The sequence below is a fragment of the Eretmochelys imbricata genome, chromosome 7 (assembly GCF_965152235.1).
Source record: "Eretmochelys imbricata isolate rEreImb1 chromosome 7, rEreImb1.hap1, whole genome shotgun sequence".
NCBI classification, from domain to species: Eukaryota; Metazoa; Chordata; order Testudines; family Cheloniidae; genus Eretmochelys; species Eretmochelys imbricata.
This window is the reverse complement of record NC_135578.1, coordinates 93,515,747-93,543,222: the sequence shown is the minus strand read 5'-3', so window position 1 is coordinate 93,543,222 and position 27,476 is coordinate 93,515,747. Positions and strand designations below refer to the sequence as shown.

At 40.6% G+C, this 27,476-nt stretch overlaps 1 protein-coding gene across 3 annotated transcripts in view; it reads left to right on the top strand.

Annotated features, from left to right (window-relative positions):
- The window catches only part of CEP55 (centrosomal protein 55), a 34,512-nt gene extending 14,560 nt beyond the window's left edge, over nucleotides 1-19,952 (top strand). For all 3 annotated transcript variants that reach the window (XM_077821502.1, XM_077821504.1, XM_077821503.1), the window contains exons 4-9: nucleotides 2,948-3,013; nucleotides 5,727-5,868; nucleotides 11,854-12,170; nucleotides 13,972-14,043; nucleotides 17,156-17,281; nucleotides 18,783-19,952. In XM_077821502.1, the coding sequence (XP_077677628.1) occupies nucleotides 2,948-3,013; nucleotides 5,727-5,868; nucleotides 11,854-12,170; nucleotides 13,972-14,043; nucleotides 17,156-17,281; nucleotides 18,783-18,989 (930 nt within the window). In that variant the 3' untranslated portion in view covers nucleotides 18,990-19,952. The remainder of the gene's footprint in view (nucleotides 1-2,947; nucleotides 3,014-5,726; nucleotides 5,869-11,853; nucleotides 12,171-13,971; nucleotides 14,044-17,155; nucleotides 17,282-18,782) is intronic.
- The last annotated feature ends 7,524 nt before the right edge of the window (nucleotides 19,953-27,476 follow it).

The window sequence follows — 27,476 nt, the reverse complement described above, 5'->3', positions numbered from 1 at the left end:
ATGTCCATCAGTGTCTCTCAGAAGCTCTGCCTGTTTCCTGACACTGGAGTGAAAGCCAAACAAGAGGAGTTTTCAAAAGGTCTCCCCTCCACATTGCTGGCTCTGGTAGCTGGGAGTGCACAGACCAAAAGGACTGCTGGGCAGGATGTGTTGGCAGGCTGTTCAAGCTTTCTGTAATGTGCAGAGTGGACAGTCAAGTTTTCCTGCATTAAACCATGGTCAAAGGCCTAGAGTGGCCACGTCTTGGGAGGGTGCTTGGGAGTCAGATATGATTGGTTTGACTCGGGTTTGCTTGCTGCAGTGTGGACACCAGAGCCCCAGGTTCGAGCCCAGGAGAGAAAATTCTTAACATAGGGTTAACAATCAGTGTAGATGCTTAAACCTTGGATTCTCTAACCCAGCATCTGCTGACTTGAGTCTCACTAACCCTGGGCTCACATTGCAGTGCAGACATACCCACCATGTTCTCAGGTGCCAGCAAGACACTGACTGTGCCCATGTCTCATTTGCTTCCAGAGTAAAAATACCACTGGCAGCTATTCCTGGGCCTAACTGAGATCAGCTCCTGGATGAAAGTAACTAGTTTAATCTGAATCAGAGCAAGATAGGTGGGAAGAAAAATAGTATTTTGAATACTAATCATTATCTTAGCATGACAGTCTATTGAGGAAACCTGCCCTTCCCTAGCACAGTTCATAGTTTTGAGATCTTTATGGACTCCTCACTGAACACTTGGCCACTGCTTCCATAAATGCAGCTTTCAATCCACAGCTGGCCAGTAGCTTGTACATAACCTGGCTACAGACCTATATCTTCATGCCTTCTAGTCTGGGCTGCTGCAATTTGATACTCTTAGGGGTAAGTACACAGCCTGAATGCTTTTGGTTAGATGCAGCAGCCTGCTTCCTTTCTTCTGGAGAACGTGACAATGGATCCAAATATCTCTGGTTTCAGTGTTAAATTCTAGTTAGCGTTTCTGCAACAAAATGGGAAGGATAGAAAGAAGAAGGTGACATTTTCTGGCTGCCTGCAGGGAAGATACTATTTTTCAATTGGTCTTGTTTAAAGAATTCATACTACAAATAAGCACAGCATAAATCTTCAATGGAAATAACTAGCTATAGACTTTGTCTCTGTAAAGAGCTATCCTATTTAATAACAAACCTGACCTGCTGAGGATGGTAAATCCAAAGTAAACATCAGTTGGAGAGCTAGGGCAAAGAATCTTTGTGGTCCACAAAACAACCAGTTTTTAGTGTCTTTAAAGCTGTACCAGAGCCCCAAGAATTATTCTGTTGCTAATCTGTGCTAGCTTTCCTGCATAGACACAGCTGAGAGACAGATTTAGCTGTCAGTTATCAGAAGGATTCCTACTTACATAATCTTAAACGTAAAGTATGAGGGGGCAGATAAGAGTGGAATAATACCCCACCTATTAGATGACATTTCCTGTCAGTAATCGTAAAACTGTATCCTACATGTTCTTGGCTGGTTATTCTGAATGGAAACGGACTACCACAGAAGCAATTGTTGCCAAAACATGGGATTGTTTTATCTGTGGAGCAGGCTGATTACCAAAATAACTTTGTATGAATAGAAGTAGTCTTCTTTCAAATTGTCATTAATAAATGAAGTGCAAAAAAGGTAAACTTAGACTTTTTGATTGGATGTCTTCACAAGCTTGAAAATGTATATTGTAATGCCTCTTACAAATGCTAGGTGGTGTAAGAGTAGCATGTATAACATTGGACACAAGCGTTTCCTAATTTTTTCCTAGACATCATAGATACTGAGTTCTAATATTTATGGAAATGAGAAGTTTTTAATCAAAATACATCTGTAACAAGTATTCAGGATTTAAAGTTTATGCTTCATGTACACAGAATAGCTTATAAAAGTTCTAATACTTTCATTCAAACTCTCACATTCCATGGCTGCAGAATTTGTCCCAAAATGTATTCTTTGTTGCAGAAATGTGCTGCAGAATCTAGAGGTAGACTTTTTAAAGACACAAATGGGACTTAGGTGTCCTCACATATTTTGCTCTGACAATCTCCCCTGTACCTTTTTTAAAAAAATAGCTTCTAGCACACATGAATTGGAAGGTTCTTCAAAATATGAACAGTGTAAACTAATGCAGTGATGCCTATAAACTCTGAAACTTCTGCTGGTTATTATAGTTGGGTCTTAGCCCTGAAACTCTCAGACACTTTAAAAGTCAATGCTATTTGAACATTTTTACAGAAACACCTAGCTAATTATGTACATCCTCCCTTGCCTTTCTTCCCTCTCATTCCCACAATCCCATACTGGCTCCTATGCCTTCCAATGTGTTTTAAAGCCACTACATAGCTATTGAAACCTCCACCTTCCCCCAACAGATCGGTATTATAAGTAAAAGTCTGCAAGATATTGACAACTTTACAGCAGAGCAAAATTCAGCTTAATAACAAGAAACACTTTACTGACTTATTGACTTCCATATTAAACTTAAACCCTCAATTTTCTTAACTTACCAGAAGCTACAGCACAATACAGCAGTGCCACAGAAACAAAGATTGGATGTTTTTCTAAAATATGTACTAGCTCAACCAGAAGTTATGGGCTTGAGGAAGGAACTGAAGCAAAATTCTATGGCCTGCATTTTGTAGGAGACCAGACTAGATAATGGTCTGTTCTGGTCTTAAAATCTGTGAAACTAGTATTCCACCACAGAAATTAGATCCATTTGCAGCCAAATTCAAGAAGGTGAATCAAAATATATGATACTTGGAACAACTTGTGGTGATATGAGGATGCCCAAAGAAATACTCTTGATATCAGAATTACATGTGTTTTGGTTTTTAACTCTGACGGTAAGCGCTTCTTTCTTACAAGACTATAAGATTAGTTGAGAATACACTTTTCTAGAGGAAATACAGATGAACGCATTCTTCTTTGTCTGCAGAAAGCTGTAATGAACTGCATTGCGTCACCAAGTAATCTTAATGAAGTTGAAAAACAATTGAAAGATGTAAGTTTCCTTATTAACATTCTACATGTATATTCACTATTGTAAGTGTCTCCATGCATGACAATGTAAACAATACATAGCATACTTGAAATGGAAATTGAAAGACCTATTTCTATCTGAAAATATCAAACCCACAGTTGTTAAAAAATAACCCTTAAGGCTATTGTGACTGCAAAGCATAAGAACAGTGTGCTATTTTTTCAGTTTTACTTTGTGCCTTTGACAACATTATGTGTATAGTCAGTTTCACTAGTTTTGTGGTGCAATTATATTTCAGGTTTCCTGTACTGTTAGGATGCCACTGCTCACATGTGTTCTTTCCAGGCCTCATCAGTGGGTACTTGCCTATAAGAGCCGCACCAAAGCTGAAAACAAAGAGGCAGTAGGCCACCAGGAGCACAAAGGGAAAAACAGAGAGCCTGAGCACATTTAGTGTTGATTTCAGGCCTGCCCAAAATACATCAATAGGAGAGCAGAACAAACCCTTACAAAATTTCTCTTTCTTTAAATAAAGAAATCCAGGCATATAAGAGCACCCATCAGAAAATAGCTCTGAGCGCATTTTAAAAAAAAACAAGTTATAAGTGATCCTTTACAAAGGAACTAAGAAAATCATTGCCTTCTCACAATGCAAAGACAAACTTGCTTGAAATTCATAGGATGGGTCCTTCTGACGGGTCCTTGGAAACATTCTAGTCTGGAATGTTGCACGTTATGAAGGGTGGTGAGGAGTGGAAGCACTTTAAATAAGAGTCAAAACCTAGTAGTTGAAAGTGTTCTTTTGTTCAGAGATGGTTAGGGCAGCAAAAACCCATTAACCAAGACCACATTGCTTATGTTGTCCCTAAGTTTGAGTACTGGGTTAAAAGCAAGAAATTGGCTCTGCTACTGGCTCATATGGTCTTAGGCAAATTATTTAATCTGTTGGGTTTTTTTCACTCCCTCCCCATGAATAAAATGGAGGTAAGTTTGTACCCTTCTCACCCCCCCAAAATCACTGTGCTATTGCTACTGTCTAAAACAGTAAAATAGGTGTAGTACCATGTCTGTTATGACTTCATTTGGCACTTCCAAACCATACTGGAGTTAAAACATTTGGCCTTTCCCAGGATGTCTTATCTGAGATCTTAGAGTCAGTAGTGGTGCACACACCCTTTTAACTATTTTTACAATCTTTACATATTGAAATAAAGTCATGCACACATTAAACTTCACCTTTTAACATTTAATATGCATTGATATGAACTGCACTATAAAATAAGTAACACTTGGCTGATCTTGACAGGGAAACTCATCTGTACTGGCTATAGCAGTTTACCTTAGCTAGCTTAATCTTGGAAGATTACATCATCTATTTAAATTCGTTTGGAGAATTTTGTATATAGGTATCTTTACAATATTGCCAACAAGCAGCTGATCGATACAAGCTTAGGACCTAGACAACTGAGTTGTATTAACACACCCTTCTAAATATTATATTAGTTAAATTCTGTGATCTCCCACCTTCATGCAGCCGGTTGTTTGTGCTCCCCACTGCCATGCTGGAGCCTCCACATTTATCTAACAAATAAAATATGCAGAATTTTAAAATATTGTGCGCATTTTTTTTAGCAGAATTTTTAATTTTTTGGCACAGAAGTCCCTCAGGAGTATTCCATAGAAAACTTTGGTCTAAGTATTGGCAAACCAGCTTCTGTGGGAGATACTTATGCAAGTGGAGAAAATGTTCTTATGGCAGGGGAGATGTACAAGTAGGGAAACTTGCATCCTGTAGTTTCAGTACTCTTGTTCTTCATCCTATATTGCAATATTTACAGTACAGACTTTTCACTTAAAGAAATTAGTAAATGGGAGATGTTGCATATCAATATTTAGTGCATCAAAAAGCAAATACAATTTTCATTAAATCCGTATTGTTAAATCTATGGCAGAGAGGTGACACCTTGAAGATTGGAGATGTTGATATATATGGATCATTTGATGTGATCTGATAACATGAAATGTTTGGGGATCTCAATTTACATTATGGAAATAAAACTACTCTTTCCATAGTTAAATCTGTGAGTAGCCTTCTGCTGTTAGCAAGAGTCTTGAAATATGCTCAGCTTTTAATTTACTACTAATTTTTCATTTGTATCTTCCTCCACAAGGAAAATACTTCCTGAATGTTTGGGGACTGATTAGACAAGGTGCATTTTATATATTACCGCCTGAAAAATCCAGAGTTCTCCTTTTTGCAAACTTCTTTTTTTTTTTATTAAGTGGAACATTGTTTCAAAAACGACTTGATAAACTTCAGCTTTGGTTTATTCTGTCCTCAGAGACCATTATTTAAATCAGTCTTTCCAAAAAGTATTAGTTAATCATTCTTAAATTAAGTCCATTTTAAATTAACTCCTTAGTCCCTGGTTTTAAGCAGCCTTTTCTACTCCAAGAGACAAACTAATCTGTACTAGCAGTACAGATGTATATAAATTCAAACGGTGGAAAACTATAATGTTAAGATCTTCAACAAACTCTGAACCTTTTCCATATGACAGACAGCAGAGATGTAAATATCAAATTGAAATTACTCAATGCAAAAAAGTTACTAGATCTTGCAGACTAGAAATTAACTAGCTTTCCTTGGCTGTATTTTTGAGTAGTGGAAAGAAAATGGGATGGTAATGTTCTAAAAATGTGACTAATACTGTTTTTTTCCCCATGCATGAAGGCTCTGGAGAAAAACCAGCAGTGGCTGGTATATGACCAGCAGCGAGAGGCATATGTCATGGGACTGCTGGCAAGGATCTTTGAACTTGAGCAGCAGTCAGAAACAGTTAACCAACAGCAGGCAAGAGAGGCCACTGCAGAAGGTATTAATTTAAACTTTCCTTCAGAAGTGGACAAAAATTATGAGTTTTATTATTGTTTGTGGTGTTGCTATAGCGGTGTTGGTTGCAGAATATGAGAGAAACAACGTGGGTGAAGGAATATCTTTTATTGGACCAACTTCTGTTGGTGAAAGAGACAAGATTCAAGTGCCACAGAGCTCTTCTTCTTACCAGACCTGAAGAAGAGCCCTATTGCGCTTGAAATCTTGTCTTTCACCAATAGAACTGGGTCCAATAAAAGATTTCACCTCCCCCGCTTTGTCTCTTGAGTTATATTATGACATTTGATAGAATAAGTCGGAATTAAAACAAAAGAAAATCCCTAATTTAATGATCAAATTTAAGCATTTCCTAATCAGTTCAGTTCCTTCATGCGGAAAGATGAGGAAAAAGATTGTACTTGCCAGACTTACAAGAGTTCATTGCTATCTAGCTACACTCAAAACTGAATCCTCCAAATTTCTTGCTATTCATATCTGCTACAATGTGTGCCAAGAAAACACTTTTATTGTTCAAGGGTAAACTTGCCATAAAAAGTCAGCGATCAGACTTCTAGGTGGACTTTTTCTTGACGTTAACTTGATATCCTTTTTGTTTGCACAAATAGTACTCTTTTAAGCAAACATCATTATGCCACCCATCCTGCACTTTACACTCCTAACCAGTGTTGAGAATTCATTAAAGAGTCATTGCTTAGGTATGGATTTATTTTTCCAAAATACACATTGTAAAAGATGATTCATAGGAAGTGTTTGCAGATCTAAGAACTAACAATTTTTACAGCACAAAAAAAATTCTGTAAAATGGTGTTGACCATCCCCCATTCACTGGCAGTTGCACGATCTGGACCTCTAAAAAAATCTAGGGCAGACTATGCCTCAAACTAAAATCTTGGTTTGAGCCCATGTATCAGATGCTTGATGATTGGTGACACTGAATCATATGCCACTTCTGCTAGCAACCAAGTCAGACACTTTTGACCTAGTCTGTCACAGGGATGAAACTGTGCCAAACACCTAGCCCACTGAATGGATTTTTTTTTGCCTGTGTGGTGTATTTAGAATCTGCAGGGGTGCAGCAAGTTCCTAGAGCTTGTTGCAAAGAAAACACTAAAACTATGAATCCAGTTTAACTGTTGTACTGCTTTCTCCAACTTTGCAGGCAGCTTGAAACAAGGGAGGTATGTCAACTTCCCTTTATTTTCTCTCCAATTAAGCTCCCTAAGATGTTGACTCTAAAGTATTAGCCTTTTGACATTTAAAAAGTTATTTCATTGTTTTTGTGGATGGAATGAGGAAGCATTTGGGTAAAACCCATGGGTCCGGGAATTGGGAAGTGCTGGGGGGAAGAAAGGAGTGAAGACTCAAACGTGGGGTAGGAAAAGAAAGAAAGAAGAAAAATAATGGTGTTTCCCAGGAGAGCAGTCTTCCCAGTAAATGATGCTAAAGTACTGAATCAGGGATGCCACACTTCACCTATTGATCTTTGTGCAAACAAACATCCCACTGACATCACTTGGAAATGTACTGTGACCGTGTAGTCATAAACAACCCCCTCCTCCCCCACCGCACACCATCTCATAAAACAAAGTCTAGTCTTCCACGCACAAGTCTGATAATCCCTGTCATTTTTCCCTAACAATACTCCTGTAATGGTTAAGATACTCCTTCCTATTACTGTAATTAGATATCCCAGGATACACACTGCCACTTGATGAGACCTCCACTCTGTACACTTGTGTTTTGAGAACTGCTATCTCAGGCTGCTGTCTTGGCTAATGAGCTTAAAGGACATGGACTGGTATAAATTTTGTAATCCTTTGCTGGAAGCAGCACTTGCCTTAGTATCTATACCTGAACATTGGGAGTTGCAGAATTGAACTACTACAGCTTTTAGAGAAGCCAAAGCAGTACACCTGTTTTGAGGGAAAAGAAAAGTGAAGTAAGTGAACAGGGCATCCATGCTAGATCTCATTCAGTCTGACTTATATTATCCACATGTCTGCCTTGCATAAAGCAGGCTATAGGAGGGTTACTGCTCTGTGGCAGGAAAACACGTATGAAGGTGCAGCAAGTAATCAGATAAACTGACTTTGTTTTTGAGAGGCTGCATGGGATGCTTCCAACCAGATTGGCCACAGAAACCAATAGTGTGGGCATCAGTGAACATGCACTTGATGATAAAGAACCTATCCATCACCAAAAGAAGGAGGCCCTTGTTTCTAAGGGAGCTAGTACTCTACCTGAATGAAAAAGGAGTAATGAATGGGATGAAATATGTGGTCAAGATTTGGGTGTAGAATTATCTGAAGAGATCAGCTGACAAACATATTGGAGAGGGAAATACAAGGAGAAATAAAAGTTAAGGAATTATATTCTACAAGTGACATAACTATAAAAACTTTATTTTGTTAGGATGCCCATATCCAACCTATCACATGAATAGCCTTTCTTATTGGTTTACTATTGTCCCTAGGATCCGCTTTGTTGGGAAGCTGTAAAATTAGCTATCTTGTGGGAAGTGACCAGATACTTGATAAACTAAAGGGCAGGAGGGATGTTAAGAGCACAGCACTGTTTCAAACAATAGTTAACTGATATCCGTTGCTGTGTGGCTGATCAGTTAGAGAGATAAATGGGTGCTGATGCAAGAGAATGGCCCAGAGTCAGGAGTTGTGCAGCTTACAGTTTACCTCCAATTTGACATGGAACTGGGACTGTCAAAAATATTTGGAACCAAAGGTCATTAGAATGTTCTCTGCCTACTTTCCACCTGCTGCATGTGCCATCCCTTGCCATTTATCCAATAACCAAGCAAAACTAAGACATTGCTTCACCATGATTCGCTTTAACTATGCAATTCAGGGATGTCTTTTCCTTGGTTTAAAAAACACCACCACCTCCTCTTGGATGTTAACCTGCATGGGTGAGTTTAGTATTGCTCCTTTACTACTGTTTAGGCTCCCTGTGGCATGTGTGTTGTGGTACAGAGTCCAGACTAGCACCACAGGAGAGCTCCACATTACCATTGCTTCAAACAGATGTTCTCACTGACCTTTAATGCTACAGAAGCAAGGTCTCTAAAAGTAAAGCCACTATTAGAGAGAGGTTATGGCCCTCCTATGTGTTTGTACGTACTCTATTCTCCTAGCAGAACTGAAATGTGAACTTTAACTCTTATAATGAAAGCATAATGGCTTCTTCAAGTCATTAGTGGAATATTATTAGCGTCTGTTGCTAACCTGTACTGCTACATAACCTGGTCAATCCAAAGACAGTTTTGCTTTTTTAAAAAACTTGTATATTGATTCAGGTCTCTTAAATATTAACCAATAGTTCAGATACCAGTAAACAGGGACAATCTGTTTTAAAAAACAGTACACCTGTACTTGAATTCTTGGCATTGTATAAAGTAGTTACATTGCATACAGATTTTTTTCACAACATAGTTATATCCAGATTTAATTTGGTTTTAGATTGCTTATAGATTGAACGAATGGTGCCTATCAAAAAGAAATGGTTTTTATATGAGGGACCAAGCAGAGTCCCTAAATGCAGGGCTGACTGCAGTATTTATGAAAAGTACTTTGGTTAGACTACCTGAATATACTTGGCTCCTTAAAAGTGGTTGAGCATTCTATCAGCACTACCTGCTACTGGGAAAACCTGACTTGAGTATTATGAATACTACACTGGTTTTCTGTAGTATCCACTGTCCTGAGCCAGACATGGCACTTCTCAGGTTTCAGGTTTTTCTGTTCAATATAATAGATTACATGGATAATTTCCTATAATTCTACCTTTCATTTGAATGGTGTATTTACAAAGCATGCTACTAAATTTTGACTGAGTAGAACTAGCAAAATATTGGACTAGATTGGCAAGTATTGAAAAATCCATTCTTCAGTGGCGAATGAGGGACCTACATGGTTGTGCCTATAACCTTACAGATGTGAACCAACAGTAAATTTATGTAACATACTCTTCAGTCAACTTCATTGCTACTCTTTTCATAACTTTGCTAAATTGGATCATAGTGAAATCAGCCACGTATTGATTTCGTTGGTGCTATTCAGATCCCTATGGGAAGCAGTAAAATGATCGGTCATGTTAATTTCATGCTGCTGCTGCTTAGAAAGCTTAAGAGTGGCATTAGACGCAGGCATACAGGAGCTATTCACTGGAGAAGAGAATCCAAGAAGTCAGGGTAGCAAACCCTCCAACTCGTTAGTAACAACAAGGCCCTAGATGAGGGGAGAAAAACAGCTAGTACGGAGTGGAGTTTCACTTTTATAAGATTCCTACTATACAAGTGAGAGGTGGATAAGATAGAACTCCCAACCAGAATCCAGGAACATCATCCTTATAAAAAAAAAATAAAAAAATTCCTCCCTCTTTCTGTACAGCTGAAGCAGACTTAAAAGCAAACCAAAGCAAACTTAAGCTAGAAACTGAAAAATCCTCATTCCACACAAATAGGAAACTTTTCAGGGTGAGTCATCTGCTGCAGAAAGTAAATTTTAAATAAGAGAGTTTTCTAGTCTCTATGCATGATGAGAGCATTCTAGAGCCAAACCAAGCTGGAACCAATTCAATGCTTTACTCTTCAGGCTGCAGACAGACCACTTTAGTGCTGTTATTGAGCTTCCATACGTGTAAGTTTCCATTGCTGGTTTTATAGGTCCCTGAGGGCAGCACTGAAATTGACAGTTGGATCAGCTTCATTCTGCAGAGGCTGCTGACAGCAACAATAAACTACAGCAGAGGATGGCATTGGGAGTATTCTGGGGAGGGGCCTCCAAATGGAGCCTGTGAACAGGAGAGGTACAGTTACAGAAACTCCTCCCTTGAAGCAGCCAAAAAGCTGAGGGAAGCTTAGGGTACTAGAGAAAAATCCCCCTCCCTTTTCCCCTGCCCCTCCATCACAGCAGCATTTGCTCTTTTAAAAACCACAAGGTCAAACACATTTCAGTAAACAGATTAGATTAGTGCTGTGGGATTTGTTAAATATCAACACATATTGTTTCTTCAGTATGATCAGCCTGAATAGTAGGTTACATTTTAAAACAGTTATTAAACAGAAAGCTGATATAGCTTAATACAATGTACAAGACACTACACAACTCTCTTTATTTCTTTTCAGTTACAGGGGATATGGCTTTCAGGGGCAAGAGTGTGGCCACACTGGTGTTTTCACCCTTGGTTAATAAGCCTTGTTCTTGGGCTACTCGTGGCTGGTGCGCTTCTCAAGCCCTGATTTAGACAATAGTCATTGGCTAGGAAGCTGGTACTTACAATCAAAGAATGTATTCTGTGCCGCAGCAGTGGGAACACAAAGGCACAAGATCCTTCAGCTAGTGTCAAGGAACTGAGGGTGTATAATCTGAAGAGGGCGGTATGTGATAACCAGTGTGGCATGGGTCTCACACTGCCCTGTTAATGCTAACCTAGTAGTTAACAAAAACTTGAACTGTGAGAGTTTTGCAGCCTCTGTATTAGGAAGCCTAAATCCAGGACTGAGAATCCTGTGTTGGTGGTGGGGCCACTCCACCCCCCCGTGTACCGATGTGTTAGTGTATAGAAGCTATACCAGAGCCACGAGAGGCTGGGGGAGAATTCCTCCAGCACAGGACTTGCATGGGGCCAACATAAGCAATCCAAAGCAGTCCTCCCTCACAAGCCCTGCCATGGAAGGGTTGGTGGGGAGTGTGTCTGTAGCACTGAGCACTATAGGGAGTCTGGGTTGCTATGCTCTATAAGCAGACCTGGGGAGGCTATCGTAAATTAGAGCATCATCAGAAGCTATTCTGATTTATGATGGGGGTTAATCTGGGCCTTGCAGCATGCTAGAATCTGGAGATCAGATAGGTTGTATATAGCTACCCTAAGGTATGGCACAGAATCTAGCCCAGTGTCATTAAAGAAAGAATACTTTAGAAAACCACTGTTTTATTTCTGTCTTGTGAAGGTTACCTTCAAGAAGAAAAACAAAAATATTATGACCAGCTTTTACTGACGGCCAAGAATGATCTTGACACTGAAAGACAAACTATAACCCAGCTGAGAGCTGAACTTAATGAATTCAAAAAGAAATATGAAGAAACAAAACAAGAAGTAATGAGTTTAAATAGCGTATTGCAGTCAAAATACAATGTTGCTACGCAGACTCTAGAAGATGAAAAGAAAATCAAAGGAGATAAAATACAGAGGTTAAAGGAAGAGAATGAAATTACCAGAGAAAAGCTCAAAGAAGAAAAGAAGAAGACTGAAGATCTCTTATCTCAGGTAAGTGGATCCAGTATGTGAGTTTAAATACATTAGCAGAGGGTTAAATTAAATATATTTTTAACTCCTTAAGCACAAGAGGGTCATAATGGTCCAAAACTATTTTACTCTGTTAAACATTATCTGCTTTCTGCAGACATTTAGGCCTGGTCTACACTAGGAATTTAGGTCAATATAACTACATAACTCAGGGGTGTGAAAAATCCACACCCGTTAAGCAAAGCGTTAAACCAGCTTAACGCCTAGTGTAGACAGGGGTAGGTTGACAGAAGAATTCTCCCATCAAATTAGCTACCACGTCTCAGGAAAGTGGAGTACCTACACTGACAGGAGAGGCACTCTTATTGGTAGTGTCTACACTGAAGTGCTGCAGCTGTGCCACTGCAGTGTTTTAAGTGTAGACAGGCCCTTACAGCTCTCTTTTTTGACATGATTAAAGGTGATGCCATACTCTGCAGTTTGTTGCTTTGGATTTGCATCAAAGGCCTCATGAAATCTTCTCAAACTAGCACTTTCTTTACCACCACCAATTATTAGAATCTTTAAAAATCCACCAGATACAATTTACATACAAATGTAAACTTTTATGAAGCAAATGCCAGACCAGCTATTTCTGTCCCTTGGAGAGAATACTTCACAGCAGCTAACCTGGTTCCACTACCTAAGCTCAGTGATTCAATATCCTCCAGTGTTTACTTTACTAAAATCCGTTGTTGCATATTGAATGCTTAAAGCACCTATCTCGTTTCTTACACTGTGCCTATCGCTGTAGTTTTTGAGTGCCTTTTGGCACAGCACTTCACTTCTTTGTTCTAGCACTTTTTCCCCTCTGTGGGAGCATTGCTTGTGAAAGGACAGTCGTTTGCCAGAAGTACTAGTTAACATGATTGCTATGGATTCCACTGATATATTCTATGGAAAGCTATATGCCTACACCAAACAGCTCATGAGTACAATGGATAAAACAACAATTAAGTAAGACTAAACTTTCTGTAATAGTCATTATGCAAAGCACAATTTAAATTCAAGCAATTTATTGTGACTAGTTTACGCTTTGGCTAGCCCTGCTGAAATGTTTTCATCAGGATCAGATTTTCGGTATTGTAAATTGGTTTCCTTGTACAGGACACAGCACTGTCTGTACTGCCTGACTGCTCACAGCTGGACTCCCTTTGGACTTTAGGTCAGCTGGAACTATGGACCTGATGCAAACTGTATATAAGGTCCAAAGGGCGGCAAATCTGGATATTGACCAGGAACCTGGGTGTGAGCCTGGACAAGCAGGGGAGGTGCTGAAGTAGGCAACTGGAGCCCTAGTGGCATCTGGATGCTGTGGGGCCAAGAGAAATCTGTAGAGTTTAGCTAATTCTCTAAGGCTGTAAGAGTTACTGGAGCTAAACTGCCTGTGGCTATTACCCAGGTACTGGACTCAGGTACTTGGAGGAAAGGAATATTTGCATGTGGTAACATGGAATTAATTTCCTGGATTCCAAGGACCTGATGTAGAGCCTGTTGACGTCAATAAGCTTTCCATTTACTTCAGTAGATATTGATTTGGATTCTAATCACCTAGAAAAGCTTTCAGGAAACGTGTTTTCCCCTCCGTGGGACTTCATTTCACTGAAGAAGAGTGGAGGGAAGTTCAGTTGGCTTGGATACTATGTATGAGAGATTTCCTTTAGCACTGGAATATGTAAACTTCTAGCTAATCCTGTTTTTTAAAAGTCAGTCATTCTTTGAGATATAATAATTACTATATGTAGAAGTTATTGCTTACAAGTGCCTTCTTTCCACATTGTAGGTCCAATTTCTTCATAAATCTTTGTTAAAACAACAAGAAGAACACACCAGGATAGCTTTGTTGGAACAACAGGTACCAAATTACATTCTAAAGTTCTAGTTGATTTAATAAATCTAAGGTTTTTAAGAGTCACATGCATTAATATTACTTGATTATGCACATAAGGTTTTTTAAAATATGACATCCTCAACGTGTAGGTTAAGAACTGGTAGTTGATGGCTGATAAAAGCAGCAATTCATTCATATTCAATCGTTGGAGCTTTCTCAATATAATGCATGTGAGAACAAAGTTCAGATATAAATGTGAGACTTGCCTGACAGGAGGCTGCAAAAATTCTATATGAATTTTTAGTTGCCCAGTTAACCCTTGTCAAAGTATTGATGTGGTAGATTTCCCCACATGTAGCAAAGTAATCTTTGCCTTTCATATTATTGCTGTACTCTGTAGTACATTATTGGTGGTAATTTCAATCTAATTACAGGCTTACTGATTACATGCAGGCTTTGGATAAAATCACTTTTGCTTTAAAGCTATTCTGAAATCATATGGACACTTCCTTACAATCTTAAATCTATGCAGTGTTATAAATAAACTCTATTTCTATACACAACCTCTCCTTCCAACCACTTTAAAGAAATTAGCTCTTGTTCTGACTGTTCACATCACTGAATTATTTTGTCAGAGCAAATTTGTAACAAAGGAACTATAGAAATTTAGTACAGTAATTTAAGCAGATGCTACGAGGCCTATGTAATTAATAGTGAAATATAAACGTGTGAACTATAATATGCCAATTAAAATGAAAATCTAATATTCTATCTTTAAAACAATTAACTTCAACACTCTCTAAGAACAGACAAACTAAAATGTGTGTTTTCCCAATAAAACGCTGATCTCAATAGTTCTGTTCCTTGTATTTCCCTGCAGTCTTCTTGCTGTCTAAACTTACCAACTTATTTTTTTAATTCATATCTTTTAAAGATAGAGTGTGTGTGTATAAAATTAATATGTGCACCCATGTACTAGAAAATGGTCAGTGTAGTGTTGGGACCCAAGTTGAACAGATCAGCAAAGTCAAGTTTGCAGTATGGATGTCTTTCAACATTGTCTTTGTTTCACTTAGAGAAAAATGTTGAGGTGACAGTTGTTTCTATTTTCTAACCAAAGGTTGTGCCATATGGTTTTCCGTAGTATGTTCAAACACTTAAGACTTCAAAATCTCTCCTACAGACACATTAATTTATAGTACTGTGTAAAGAGAAACTGCACCATTTATACGGTTGTAATTTTGTGCAGCAACTCAAACATTAGTCCTAAAATATAGATGAAATGTATTCAACCCCTAACATTTAACAAAATGAAAACCATCCAACCAATCAAAACAAATGTGTGTGGGGAAAAAACCCTGGAGTGAATTCCTGGCCCATTGGAGTCTATGCTTCTACCATTGAATTTAGTGGAAACAAGCTTGCTCCCCAGGTTTTAGATCAATGGTTCTCAAACTTTTGTACTGGTGACCCCTTTCACATAGCAAGTCTCTGAGTGTGACCCCCCCCTTATAAATTAAAAACATGTTTTTATATATTTCACACCATTATAAATGCTGGAGGCAAAGCATGGTTTGGCGTGGAGGCTGACAGCTCGTGACCCCCCCCCATGTAATAGCCTCGTGACCCCCTGAGGGGTCCCAACCCCCAGTTTGAGAACCCCTGTTTTAGATGATGGTATTGAAAGGAGACAATGTCTTTTTGCAATGGGGTGCAGACTCACCCAGCAGCGCTGCCTGCTGGCTGTCTGAAAATTAACTCTTTTTACCAGCTCCGGAGCGCCCTCTGCCAGTGTCCCTCCCGGACCCCGGTGCCCTTTTACCTGGGGTGCTGCCCCTCCAGGCAATACCCCACAGATCTGGGTCTCCCCTCCCCAGAGAACCTCCAACCCTCTATCCCCACTTTGCCTCAGCCTATGGGTTACTGCCAGTCACCATCTAGCCCCCTTTCACTGGAGCCAACTGCAGTCTGTATAAGCCAGTCATCATAGGCAAGGGGGGTTTGGACCTGCTGCCTCCGCCTACCCTTGGGCTGCCCTGTTGCAACCCCAGTACCCTGTCTTAGGCCATCTGCCAGGCCTGCAGCTTTTCCAGTCTGGAGCCTCCCAGCTCCTCTGGCCTTCCCCAGCGTTGCTTCACCTCAAGTACCCTGGTGCATTCCCCAGCAGCCAGGCCTATCTCCCTCCATAGCTAGAGGAGACTCTGTGTGCTCCTGGCCCACTGCCCTCTTATAAGGGCCAACTGGGCCCTGATTAAACCAGTCAGGGCCTGATTGGGGTGTGGCCCCCAGCTGAGGCTACTTCTCCCAATCAGCCCTGCTTTTCCTTCCCTGCTACAGCCCTCTCCCAGGTCTGATTTCAAGCCCTTCAGGGCAAGAGCAGGTGACCACCCTGCTACAGTCTTAAAAATGCTAAAAGACTTATTTTACATACTTGTCATATGTCCTGATGGAAAACTGTTTCGTTCCCAAAGGGTAACAGCAGCTTTCAGCTATTTACTATCTAATGACCACACAAAAATTAGTAATTGGGGGCAGAGTAAACATGGCTGCTTGCTGAAAATGTTATGCCTGAGGGAGTAACTGGTATACGAAGAGGATGATTGATGTTTGTGGAACATGGGAAACTAGAATCAAAGGTCAGGATGCCCGTTCTGGATACAGCTGTCCTTTTGATGGAATATTTTCTATATTTATATTGTTTTGATTTTTTTGACATCTATAAATCTTCAATGGCCTCGTAGCAAGTCTGTCTGTTACCGGATAGTATCTTATGAAACTCCTTAGTCTTGTGTCTCCTTAAAATTCTATATATTTTAATGGAAAGCATGTTCACAATATGCAAGCGCAGATGACATTCGTATTAATAGGAGTTATATATGTGCAATACATAAAGCCAATGGCCGGACGCTTCCCCTGAGACGTGGGATACCTTTCCCACCCACATTGCCATGTTGTCACACTGTAGTCTGCAGTGGCTAATGCCATTTTCAGCCTCTTTAGAGCAAAGTGTTGCAGCTTAAAATTTAATAGATTAATGTGCAACCACAGTCAAAAATCGAAACTTATCTCCAATAGTCATTCTTATTCTGTAGTTCTAGCTCTGTAACTTCTCATTTTTTCTCATTGGATTCACCAGATCCAAATGTGTACTACAGATTTTGAGAATGAAAAGCTTGATCGCCAGAACTTGCAGCATCAGTTGAATAAAGTTCTTAAGGAGCTACGCAAGGCAAGGGAGCAAATAACACGACTGGAGCCCTTGGTGAGTGCTGAATGACTCACAGCTGAATTCAAGCAGTCTGCCTTTACCAGGGGTCTGATTTGTGTACATATGCATGGAACTCCTATAAGTGATGGAGCTGCTTGCACTCATCAGTGAGAGAATAAACCCCAAAGCCTGTAAATCGCTCAATAGAAAAACTGAGGAGTAGGTGAGAGTAACTTAGTAAACCCCTGGCTAGGTGATTCTCCTGAAGTGCTCCTTTCCCTGATAGTGTGTCCGAGACTAGAATTTTTTTGAAGCTGCTTATTGGTCATGGTTTAGTGCACACTTCTCTTCATTAGGTTTGTTCAGTTAGTTTAGATCACTTACACATACACTGCTCCCTTAGCTGGCTGCTGCTCCCTCTAATGCAGTTCGTACGGTGGTGGGTGGCTGTGTAACCCTAAGATAAATAGCAGTATGTGTCATGTGTCATTTGTCAGAGACATAACACATTCTGTTCTTCATTTTGCCACCCCCAGCTCCAAAAGCCACTTGAGCGGGAGGCATGGAAGGATGGCACTAGCACTGCAGTAGTTTTATCTTAAGCCAGTTTAAGAGACTAATACCATGGCCTCTGCAGTCATGCGGAAGACTGGTGCTGCAGGCAAAACGGTACTGGAATAAAAATGTTTGTTTTCCTCAAAGGTGCTCATTCCTTCATTCCCACCCCCACTGTAAAATGGTAGAACAGAACACTTCACAAGAAAGGGTAAAAAAAACACGATATTTACACTCTGCGGTATCTTATCCTGAATGCTGTATGTCTTCCATGCTCCTGCAGGCCACCCTCTTGTTGTCTCAGTTAAAGCAATAGGCCGTGCCCTAAGAACAACAGTTAGCTGTATACTGGTTGGTGGGTGGGGAAGCACTATTCATGTCTTTGGTACCCCTGTGCCCCTCAGCTTTAACGGGAGCAGTGGTCACTTCTGATACACATTGTGGGGAATGGAATTGCTGCCAGGGAAGCTAGTGTTCTGTGTACCTAGAACAGTAGAACTGCTAGATGCAGGGCAGCAGACTACTAGCCAGCCTGAAACTTGCTCATTACAGAATATTGGGCTGCCATATTTCTGCAGCCTTGTACTTCAATGTAAATGTAGTTTGAAAGCCAGCGGCTATTCATGTGCTGGAAGCTCTTCAGAACAAGTTACTAATAGTTCAGCCATCTTTGGTGTATACTCTTGGATTGTGCTCAACTTTTCTTGTTTCCCTTCAAAATTGATATACACAATAATTTAAAGGGACAACCTTTAAACCTAGTCAGGTTGAAAAAGAGTTAAAATAAATGTTAGGACTGCACCGAGAGCCCATCAGCAATATTTGTGGTTGTACAGCTAATTGCATTGCTATTTTTAAATGTTCTCTCCCCAAATGCTGTGAGTGTGCAGGACTTCACCTATTGGATACAACTGTGCTGTCAAATGCATCCTGTATAGTACAATTTAGGCTGCCAATTTTATGTGACAATAATGGCTTCAATTGAAAACTTTTTTTTCAGAAACTCCAAGAATTTGAACATACAGAACCATCAAATGGTTTGCAAGCAGCATTCGAAGATATGTTGACAATAAAAGACAAAAATCCCTCACTGAAACGTTCAAATCTACTTGATGAAAGCTTCCTTGAGTGCCCCAAATGTAAAGTACAGTATCCAACAAGCCAGCATAGAGAGTTACTAGCTCATATTGATTTCTGTGCAGATTAAGCTCCAAATGGAATTGCCATATGTAAACTGCATTTTAAATGCAGCCAGGATTCTATCCTACAAAAGGGAATAATGGCTTTTTAACTCCTTTTCCTTTTTTTAAGGTTGTATAAAAGACTAGCATGTCAGTTTTATATTCCAATTTAACAAGAATGGAAAATTATTGTAATTTATCTGGCTTTGTATAAATATTTCACTCAGCATTTTTATGAAGAGTTATCTGGAACCACAAGTTCAGTGAACGAGAATTTATCAGAAATAGGAATATTTTAAAATTGTAAACTACTGACTTTGTTTTTGCACTATTAAAGCTATGTATTGGGGCCAGTAGAAATAACAGCGAACTCCCATAAACTGTCTTCCTTCGTTTTCCCATACGCAACTACCTTGTTCCAAATAAACAGGTCTCAAAATGAAGAGTGCCATACTTCTAGGGCCTCAGAGTTAGAACCACCATAATTGAGACTGGCTATATAAATTTGGTTTTGGCCCTAATACAATAATTGCATTCCACTAGAGAATAGGTTCAACATCTTGATACTGTAAATTGTTTTACAAGAGGCGTTAAGATGTTTTTTCCTACTGGTGGGTGGTGTTTTCAACGTGCATCTTACTCAGCATTGTATCAAACAATCTGGCTTGAGCTAGGGCTGTTATGGAAATGGTGGTCAGTGAGCAAACTCTACTCAAACCAATCTTAAATGTGGAAAACAAATTTCTTCCCAGCAACTATTAGTCTACTGAAAAATAGGAAGCCCCAGTTTCAGAGAGCAACCAGGCACCTTTTTAGAAGCTGAAATGTCAGTTTATGATGTTGAAGCACACTCCTGTTTGCACTGCTATACCCTACCACTTAAAGCTGGGAAATGTGACTTCCGTGGAAACCTGTTTTACTTCCATGGGGGGTTTTAAGAGTCCCTATTTTGCAAGTGGAATATTAATAAAATGCAGTTGGGTTTCTCATTCTGAAGTCACTGTACTTTATTTATTTTTTTTTTTAAATAATAAGGGGAACTAATAAAGGCTTGCATGCTGGTAAGGCAGTACCGTGGCAAATTTTGTCCTTTGCCAAACTGTCTCTATTTTAGAGTTTTGCTCTATTTGAACCTGTGATGGATTCTTCTAGATATGTAATTAGAAATGTCTAACAGTGCTTGAATACTAGATTCATCTTGAACTTTCTTAGAATTGGTTTTATCTTGAACAGTGGGTTTTTTTTTATAAAGAAGTTAACTTCTTACCACGTACGTATGAATGCCTAGGAACATAGGAAATGCCATGGTCCATCTTGTCCAATAGCCTGTCTCTGACAAGAATCCCATAGTAGAAAGATGTGGGATAATCTACCCCAATGATGGTCTCATCCTAATGGTTAGAGATATGTCTTAAATCTTGACGATTCACGGGTTTTGTTCTTTCCAAAACTTGGTTTGCATTTACTGTTATAATGATGGATGATACCTTTATCCATTCCTTTGAATCTTACCAAGTTCTTGATCTTTTTGATGTTCTGTGGCTTAGTTCTACAGTCCAATTTACACATTGAGTGAAAGTATTTTCTCATCGGTACTGAATTTGTTAACTTTCAATGTCTCTGACTTGTTACCTTGTTTGTGTGATGAGACGGGGAGAACAGAAGCTCCCAGTCTCCCTTCTTCATCATTTGTTATTTTACATACTTGTATCTTGTCTCCTTTCTAAGGCAAACAATCCCAATCAGTCTCCTTCATGAGTTTTTCCATGCCCCTAATTGAATGATTGCCCTTCTCTGAACCCCTTTTATTTCTGCAATATCCTTTTTGAAATGGGGTGACCAGAACTGCACTCAGTATTCCAGGTGAGTGCTTACAATCAATTTATATAATAGCATAAATAGTATTTTCCATATTATTCTCCACTCCATTCCTTATGCATCCTAACATCCAGCTTGCTTTTTTGACTATAGCTGATCATTGAGCAGAAGTCTTCATCAAGTTGTTCTGAGGCCCAGGTACCTTTCCTGAATGGATAGTTCATTTAGAAACCTGTAAGCATATGAGCAGTTCATATCTCCCTCCACCCCCGATTCTGTCAATATTTCATCTATAAATATTGAGCTTCATCTGTCATCAAGCTGCCCATTCACCTACTTTGGTTAAGTCCCTCTGAAGCAGAGGTAGGTGAATAATGGGGTGTTCAATTCACTGGCTATTTTGAAAAATTAAAAAAAAAAAAGTGTTTTGGGTCAAACTGAAAATGACATTTTTCAGTGAATCAGCTCAGAATTTGAGTGAAAACTAATCCAGCTGTTTCAGCAGTGTTGAAATGAAACATTTTGTTTTGAATTTTCACAAGAACAAAGGAAACATGATTCACAAAATGAAGGTGTGGGGAGGAAGGTAGTGCTTCCTTTATAAGCTTTAACCTAATGGTTAGAGCACTTACCTGGGATGTGGAAGATCCTGGTCATTTCCCCCTCCCTACCATGTATCAGAAATTTGCATTTGGGACTGTCTCCCCCACTGCAGGAGAGTGCCTATGGGATATTCTGGCACGGGGTTTGCCTCACTCTCCTCTTGAAGCTGTTCCACTTTTTATAACTGATTAGTCATTGGAGCAGGAACTTGAACTTGGTCTGTTATATCCTGGGTAAGTGGTGTACCTACCAGGCTATAGAGTCATTCTCGCGCTTGTTCCCTGTCCCACTGACTACATTGTCATTCAGAATAGGTGAGAACAGATATTTTTTCTTTAATGAAATAGTTGCATAGCAACCCTTCAGTTGCAGCTATTTTCAAATACCAAGATCATCATCCTATAAAAACCACCATTTCAACTCATAACCAACTGTTTGCTCATGCAAGTCCATCTTTGAATTCCGTGTTCTTATCTGTTTCTTTGCTAAAACCTCCTTTAGTGTATTGCCTAGCTGTTTTATTTACCATGTGCAAATAAGACTTTTATAAATGTCTTCATGCTAGGAATGCAATAAACAATCTGTTCACAACTATTCAATTAAAATCCAGTAAGAAGGCACATTGTTTAACTATACATGTGAGGAAGACTATCAAGTTGAAGCACACACACATTTAGAGTTGGTCATGCATCACCGTTCACCTGAAAAGAATCATGGAAACAAAGAACACAATGTCTTCAAGGAATCTATGGAGAACAGATTCTCCCTCTAAAGTGTAGCAGAGAAGGGACAGAGGCTTACACAATGAAAATATGCCAACAGAGCTGATGTAAAAAGCATTTAAATATTGACCTGTCACATGCTGTAAACAGGCTTGCACTGTCACCTCTTGTTTTGATACAACTCAAAGAGCTTTCAAATCTATGCAGCCAGTTTGGATTGAACAAAATTAAAGACTGTGGTAACAAGCTACTATGTGATCACATTCTTACACTTGAGATTTTTACCTTATTCAGAGTTATGGTTCCACACCCACTAACTAGAGTCCTTGATTTCAAAAGGGTTAACTTTAAATAATTAAGGGAATTAGTTAGGAAAGTGGATTGGACTGAAGAATTCAAGGATCTGAATGTGGAGGAGGCTTAGAGTTACTTTGTCAGAGTTACAGAAATTATCTGAAGCTTGTATCCCAAGCACGGGGAAAAAATTCATAGGGAATTTAAAAATTCACCTAAACAAACACTTTGCCTCAGTTTTTAATGAGGCTAATGTACGCCACAGATTTCTTTGTTTCCCTGCAGAAAAATGACTTTGACGTGGAAGCACAGGGAAGCCACAAAAGCGGTCATGCGACCCTTCCCAGCAGTATGTTTTGGGTACCCAGGGCAGCTGGCAGAGAGGAAAATCACTGTGGGGTGGGGGCAGGACAGGGGAAGACATGGCTGGTGGCTCCTACCCTGCGCCAGGCTCAGCTGCTAGTCCTGGCTGGGCTGGGTAGGATGGCATTCCTCTTCCCCTGCATGGCATCCAGGGCTGGGTCAGACCCACCCCCAGATTTCTCCCCCAGCTTTGCAACCCCTATCCCCCTGCGCTTCCTGCACCCATTGCTCCTCAGCTGCAGGGGGAGGGGTCACTATACAGGGAGCTGCTCCCCCATCTGTCCAGACCCTCCCAACAAGCCTCACCCATCCTCTGCACCCAGAACATCTCCTCCCCCAACGAACTCCATTGCCTGTGCACCTGGACCACCCCTATGAGCCACCCGCACCCAGATCCCCACCCTACCCAGCCCCAACCAGTTGCACCTGGATCCCAACCCCACTGAGCCCCAGTCCTCCAGCATCTGGACACCTCCACTGGGCCCCCCCACACCCAGACTCCCCCGGCTGAGCTCTGTTCCTGCCCCACTCAGACCCCCACTGCTGAGCCCTAACCATATTCACCTGGATCCCCCTGCAGAATCCCATTATTGTTGCACCCAGAAACTCCCAACATGCCCCGTGCATCCAGATCCCCGCCACACCCAGATCCCCCACTGCTTGCCTGCACCCAGATTGCCCCACACCTCTCAACCCCCACCTGGATTCCCCCCATGCTAAGCCCCTCCACACTTGAATCCTGCCTTGCTGAGCCTGCTTGCCCACACCTAGTGCACCTGGCACGGAAGGGCAGGGCTCAGGGGTGTTTCTAGGGCAGGCCCGGTCCTTACGCAGTGTCAGGGTTGGGTTTAGCCTCACTGCTGAATCCGTGTCCCGGGGGAGGAGGAGCTGGACAGTGATCGCCCACCTCTGTGCAGCCAGAGGCCTGTGCTCCCCAATGCCGTGCTGGAGCCTCCACATTTATTTGACAAAATTTGCAGAATTTTAAAATATTGTGTGCAGAATTTTTCATTTTTTGGCACAGAATGCCCTCAGGAGTAATAATATGTATATAAAATGTGTACTGTACACAGCATATATATTTCACTAAAATAATATTACCAACACTGGGTTAGCCATAGGTAACAAAACCATCATTCTACACTATTTATCCCATCCCTCCTGGCTATTTTGAATCATATATAAATGTGATCATTTCACCATATGCAAAATTAGCAGTGATGGCACCTGGAGGCAGTACAGCAGTTTATTTTGTCTTGCTCTACAGCTGCAAACTGGCTGATGTCAGCCAGTGATGACCTGAACTCACATAGCTACCCTGATGCCAAACTCCTAGTCTGGACAGGCAAAGTCACTTTGAGCAGTAATTTCCACTAGTGTAGCTTAGCTGTGCTTGAAAATGGAGTAAATGGCACAGGTACACACAGCTGAACTGAATGGTAACTCTCCAGGGCACATAAATCCATATTCCCAGGAGCTAGGGGCTCTTCTAGACCCAATAAACAATCAGGACTAAAAGCTTAGAATCTGATGTACTCTCATGACTCCAGGAGCTGGGGCTTTAGGCAGGGAGCAGGGCCAGTGGTTTGCCTCATGGAGTCCTGTGCAAAGAAGCAGCTGTGCCAGCATGCACCACACCAGCAGCAAAACTGTCCTTTTTTTGGTCCATTCCTAATCACAGCAGCTGTATCCTCGATCAGTGGTTCTCAACCAGGGGTACATGTACCCCTGGGGGTACATCAACTCATCTAGATATTTGCCTAGTTTTACAACAGGCTACATAAAAAGCACAAGCGAAGTCAGTACAAACTAAAATTTCCTAGACAATGATTTGTTTATACTGCTTTGTATACTATACACTGAAATGTAAGTACAAGATTTATATTCCAATTGATTTATAATGATATGGTAAATATGAGAAAGTAATCCATTTTTCAGTAATAGAGTGCTGTGACACTTTTGTATTTTTATATCTGATTTTGTAAGTTTTAAGTGAAATGAAATTTGGAGGTACACAAGACAAATCAAACTCTTCAAGGGTACAGTAGTCTGGAAAGGTTGAGAGCCTCTGTCCTAGATCATAAGTTGATCCATTAGGCTAGTGTGTGCAATAGAGAGTGTGTGAGCATGCACACTGTTAAACCTCTACTTGTCACCTGCACATCCAACCCTTGTTCTCACCTCAGATGTCTCCTGTTCTTTGACCCCCATGTTGCAGGATTGAGACCTATTACTTTAAACTTCTTTTTTGTTTTTTTTCACTCAGCTTCCGAGTAATGATCTGTGCTGACATATCATGCTCTATGTGAGATCAGGTTTTTTTGGGAGACTTTAGAGTTGGGAGAGCCTGAAAAAATCAGATTGATAATACAGCAGTAGCTTCAGTTTTAGCTATGGAGCCACTTCCATAACTCTATACTAAAATTTCATTATTCTTTAAAGTGTTTTCTATGCCACTGGTAAAGTCACTGAGGCACAATAATGCTAACAACCTCCAGCCAAAGTACTTTAAACATACATAAATTTAGCTCTGTTAGCTAGACAGGAAATCCAGCTGGTGATAAATATTTAATTACTATTAGTTTTAGAACATCATATGTGCACAGAACTTTATAGAATATATGATTTAGTTACGTCCTTGTGCTGAATAGTTTGCAATCTAAATTGGCTGGGTGTTATACAAGCGAGCAGAGGATGAGGCAAGGCTGACCAACAATAAAGACTAAGAAAAAGAAGTTTATATAAAGGAAATGTTTACACCTGCAATACCAATGAATTACTGGGAGCAAATTGTGAGCCTCCATTGCTGTCTGAGGCCTTACCTACAGGACAGGTGGGTCTTTTCCTGGTACATAATTTTTTCCTGCTATAAGTATAGAGGTATAACTCAACTGCAAAAAATATCCACACTGATTTGTCTAAAGACGCTTAAGCTACTTCCCTTACAAATCATAGCAAATGCACAGCACTGCACTTTTTTAAAATAAATGCACAGCATTCATCAGCCTCTAGATTCAGTGCAGTATGGTTGTTTATTGTGGGCTACCTAGTGGATGTCTAGGACTTGGGCTGGGGGAGGGTATCAAACTTCCTTGAGTCCTGCCACTGGATCCCATAGTTAGTCTGGTTTTCACAAGCCAGCACAATTTTCAAACTGTTTCAGTTTCAAATAAATTGTCAGACTGACGTCAGACAGCAGATTGGGATCCGTGCTGAACCCTGCCATCCTAACCATCATGAATTCAAACAGGGTGCTCCAGATGCATCGGCAATGGCTTTGGAGTAGCTTTGGAGGAGATGGAAGATCACCACCATGACACTGCATAAACATTGCTAGAGGAGCAGAATGATGAATCCCAGTGGTTATGGCTGCCTGACATTTTCCGGGACCACTTTCACTCAGGGGAACATCACTTCTGGGCCGAGTCAGCCAGGACTGATTGGTGGGACAGGGTAGTGTTGCAGACCTGGTGTCACTTGCAGTGGCTTCAGTACTTCAGGAAGAAGAAGGCCATTTTCCTGGCACAGAGCTGCAGTACCAGAGCACCAATTGAGAGGCCCTCTGTGGAATCACCATCTGGAAGATGCCAAATACATCTTGGCTGTCTAAGTGAATTTCCTCCTGGTCAGAGACTGTTGCTGCCTTTGTGGTTTCTGAAGGCATATCTGTCTCATCATGAGCCATGACCAAACTATCCAACATGAACCAGGGTTCTGTGATGGCCTCTCAGGCAAAAATCCAGTCCAGTTCCTCATAGTAAGCACACGTACTGGGAGCTTTGCCAGAAGTCTTAGACAGCTTTGTAATTCTGCTGCCTGCAGCTACTTGGCTTTGCCCTGGCACTGGCATGTGTCCCAGGAGTAAGCCTTCTCCTACATTTGCTCCTCTAACTACCGATCGAGCTTGGCATTCCAGTGACTATTAGAAAGATAAACATGAACCTGCTCTTCTCCCCAGAGTGCAAGAACATCCAAGATCTCCTGACATAATCACATAGAAGTATGGAACATACTAATGCTAATGGACTTGGTTTCTGTGAACTTACTATATGCTGGAGATGTGCTTGGCTGTGTGCCAGCATTTAAACGGAGTGGGGGGGGACATCTGGTCAAGGTAATCCCAGAGTAATGGAGGGTATCACCAGACAGCCCAATCCAAAACCCAGACAACCCAATCCAGATGTGAAGCAATGCACTGTGGGACAGCAGTGGAGGACTACCTAAAGCAGTATAGTTAATTCAAAATGGAGCTGCATCCAAACAAACCTTACAGCTGTTACTTACTCCTTACAGCAACAACCTTACTCCTTCCAAAATAGTTATGTCACTGCCAAAGCATATAACTTATTGCAGAATAAGATGAAGGATAAAAAGGAAAAAAATATCATTTGTGTGGGGACACAAGACAATTTATGTTAAAAACAAAAAACCTAAAGTTGCACAGAAAAAAAAAGTGTTTTTATGGAGACGAGGGTTGAGTCACCAACGAGCTTGAAGCCTTTTGTCATGATGAAGAGTCAACATCCCTAATTTTATGATTTCAGAGAACTTAGCAAACATTAAGCAGCACAGCACACCTATTAAGTTGATAAGTACTATTTACCCATTGTGATACAGGTGCACTGGATGACTTCCCACAGCCCCAAACAATCAAGCTCTGCAATAGATGGTGTAACCAAAACAAGGGTCTTTGCTGGGTCAGGTGCGCCCAAC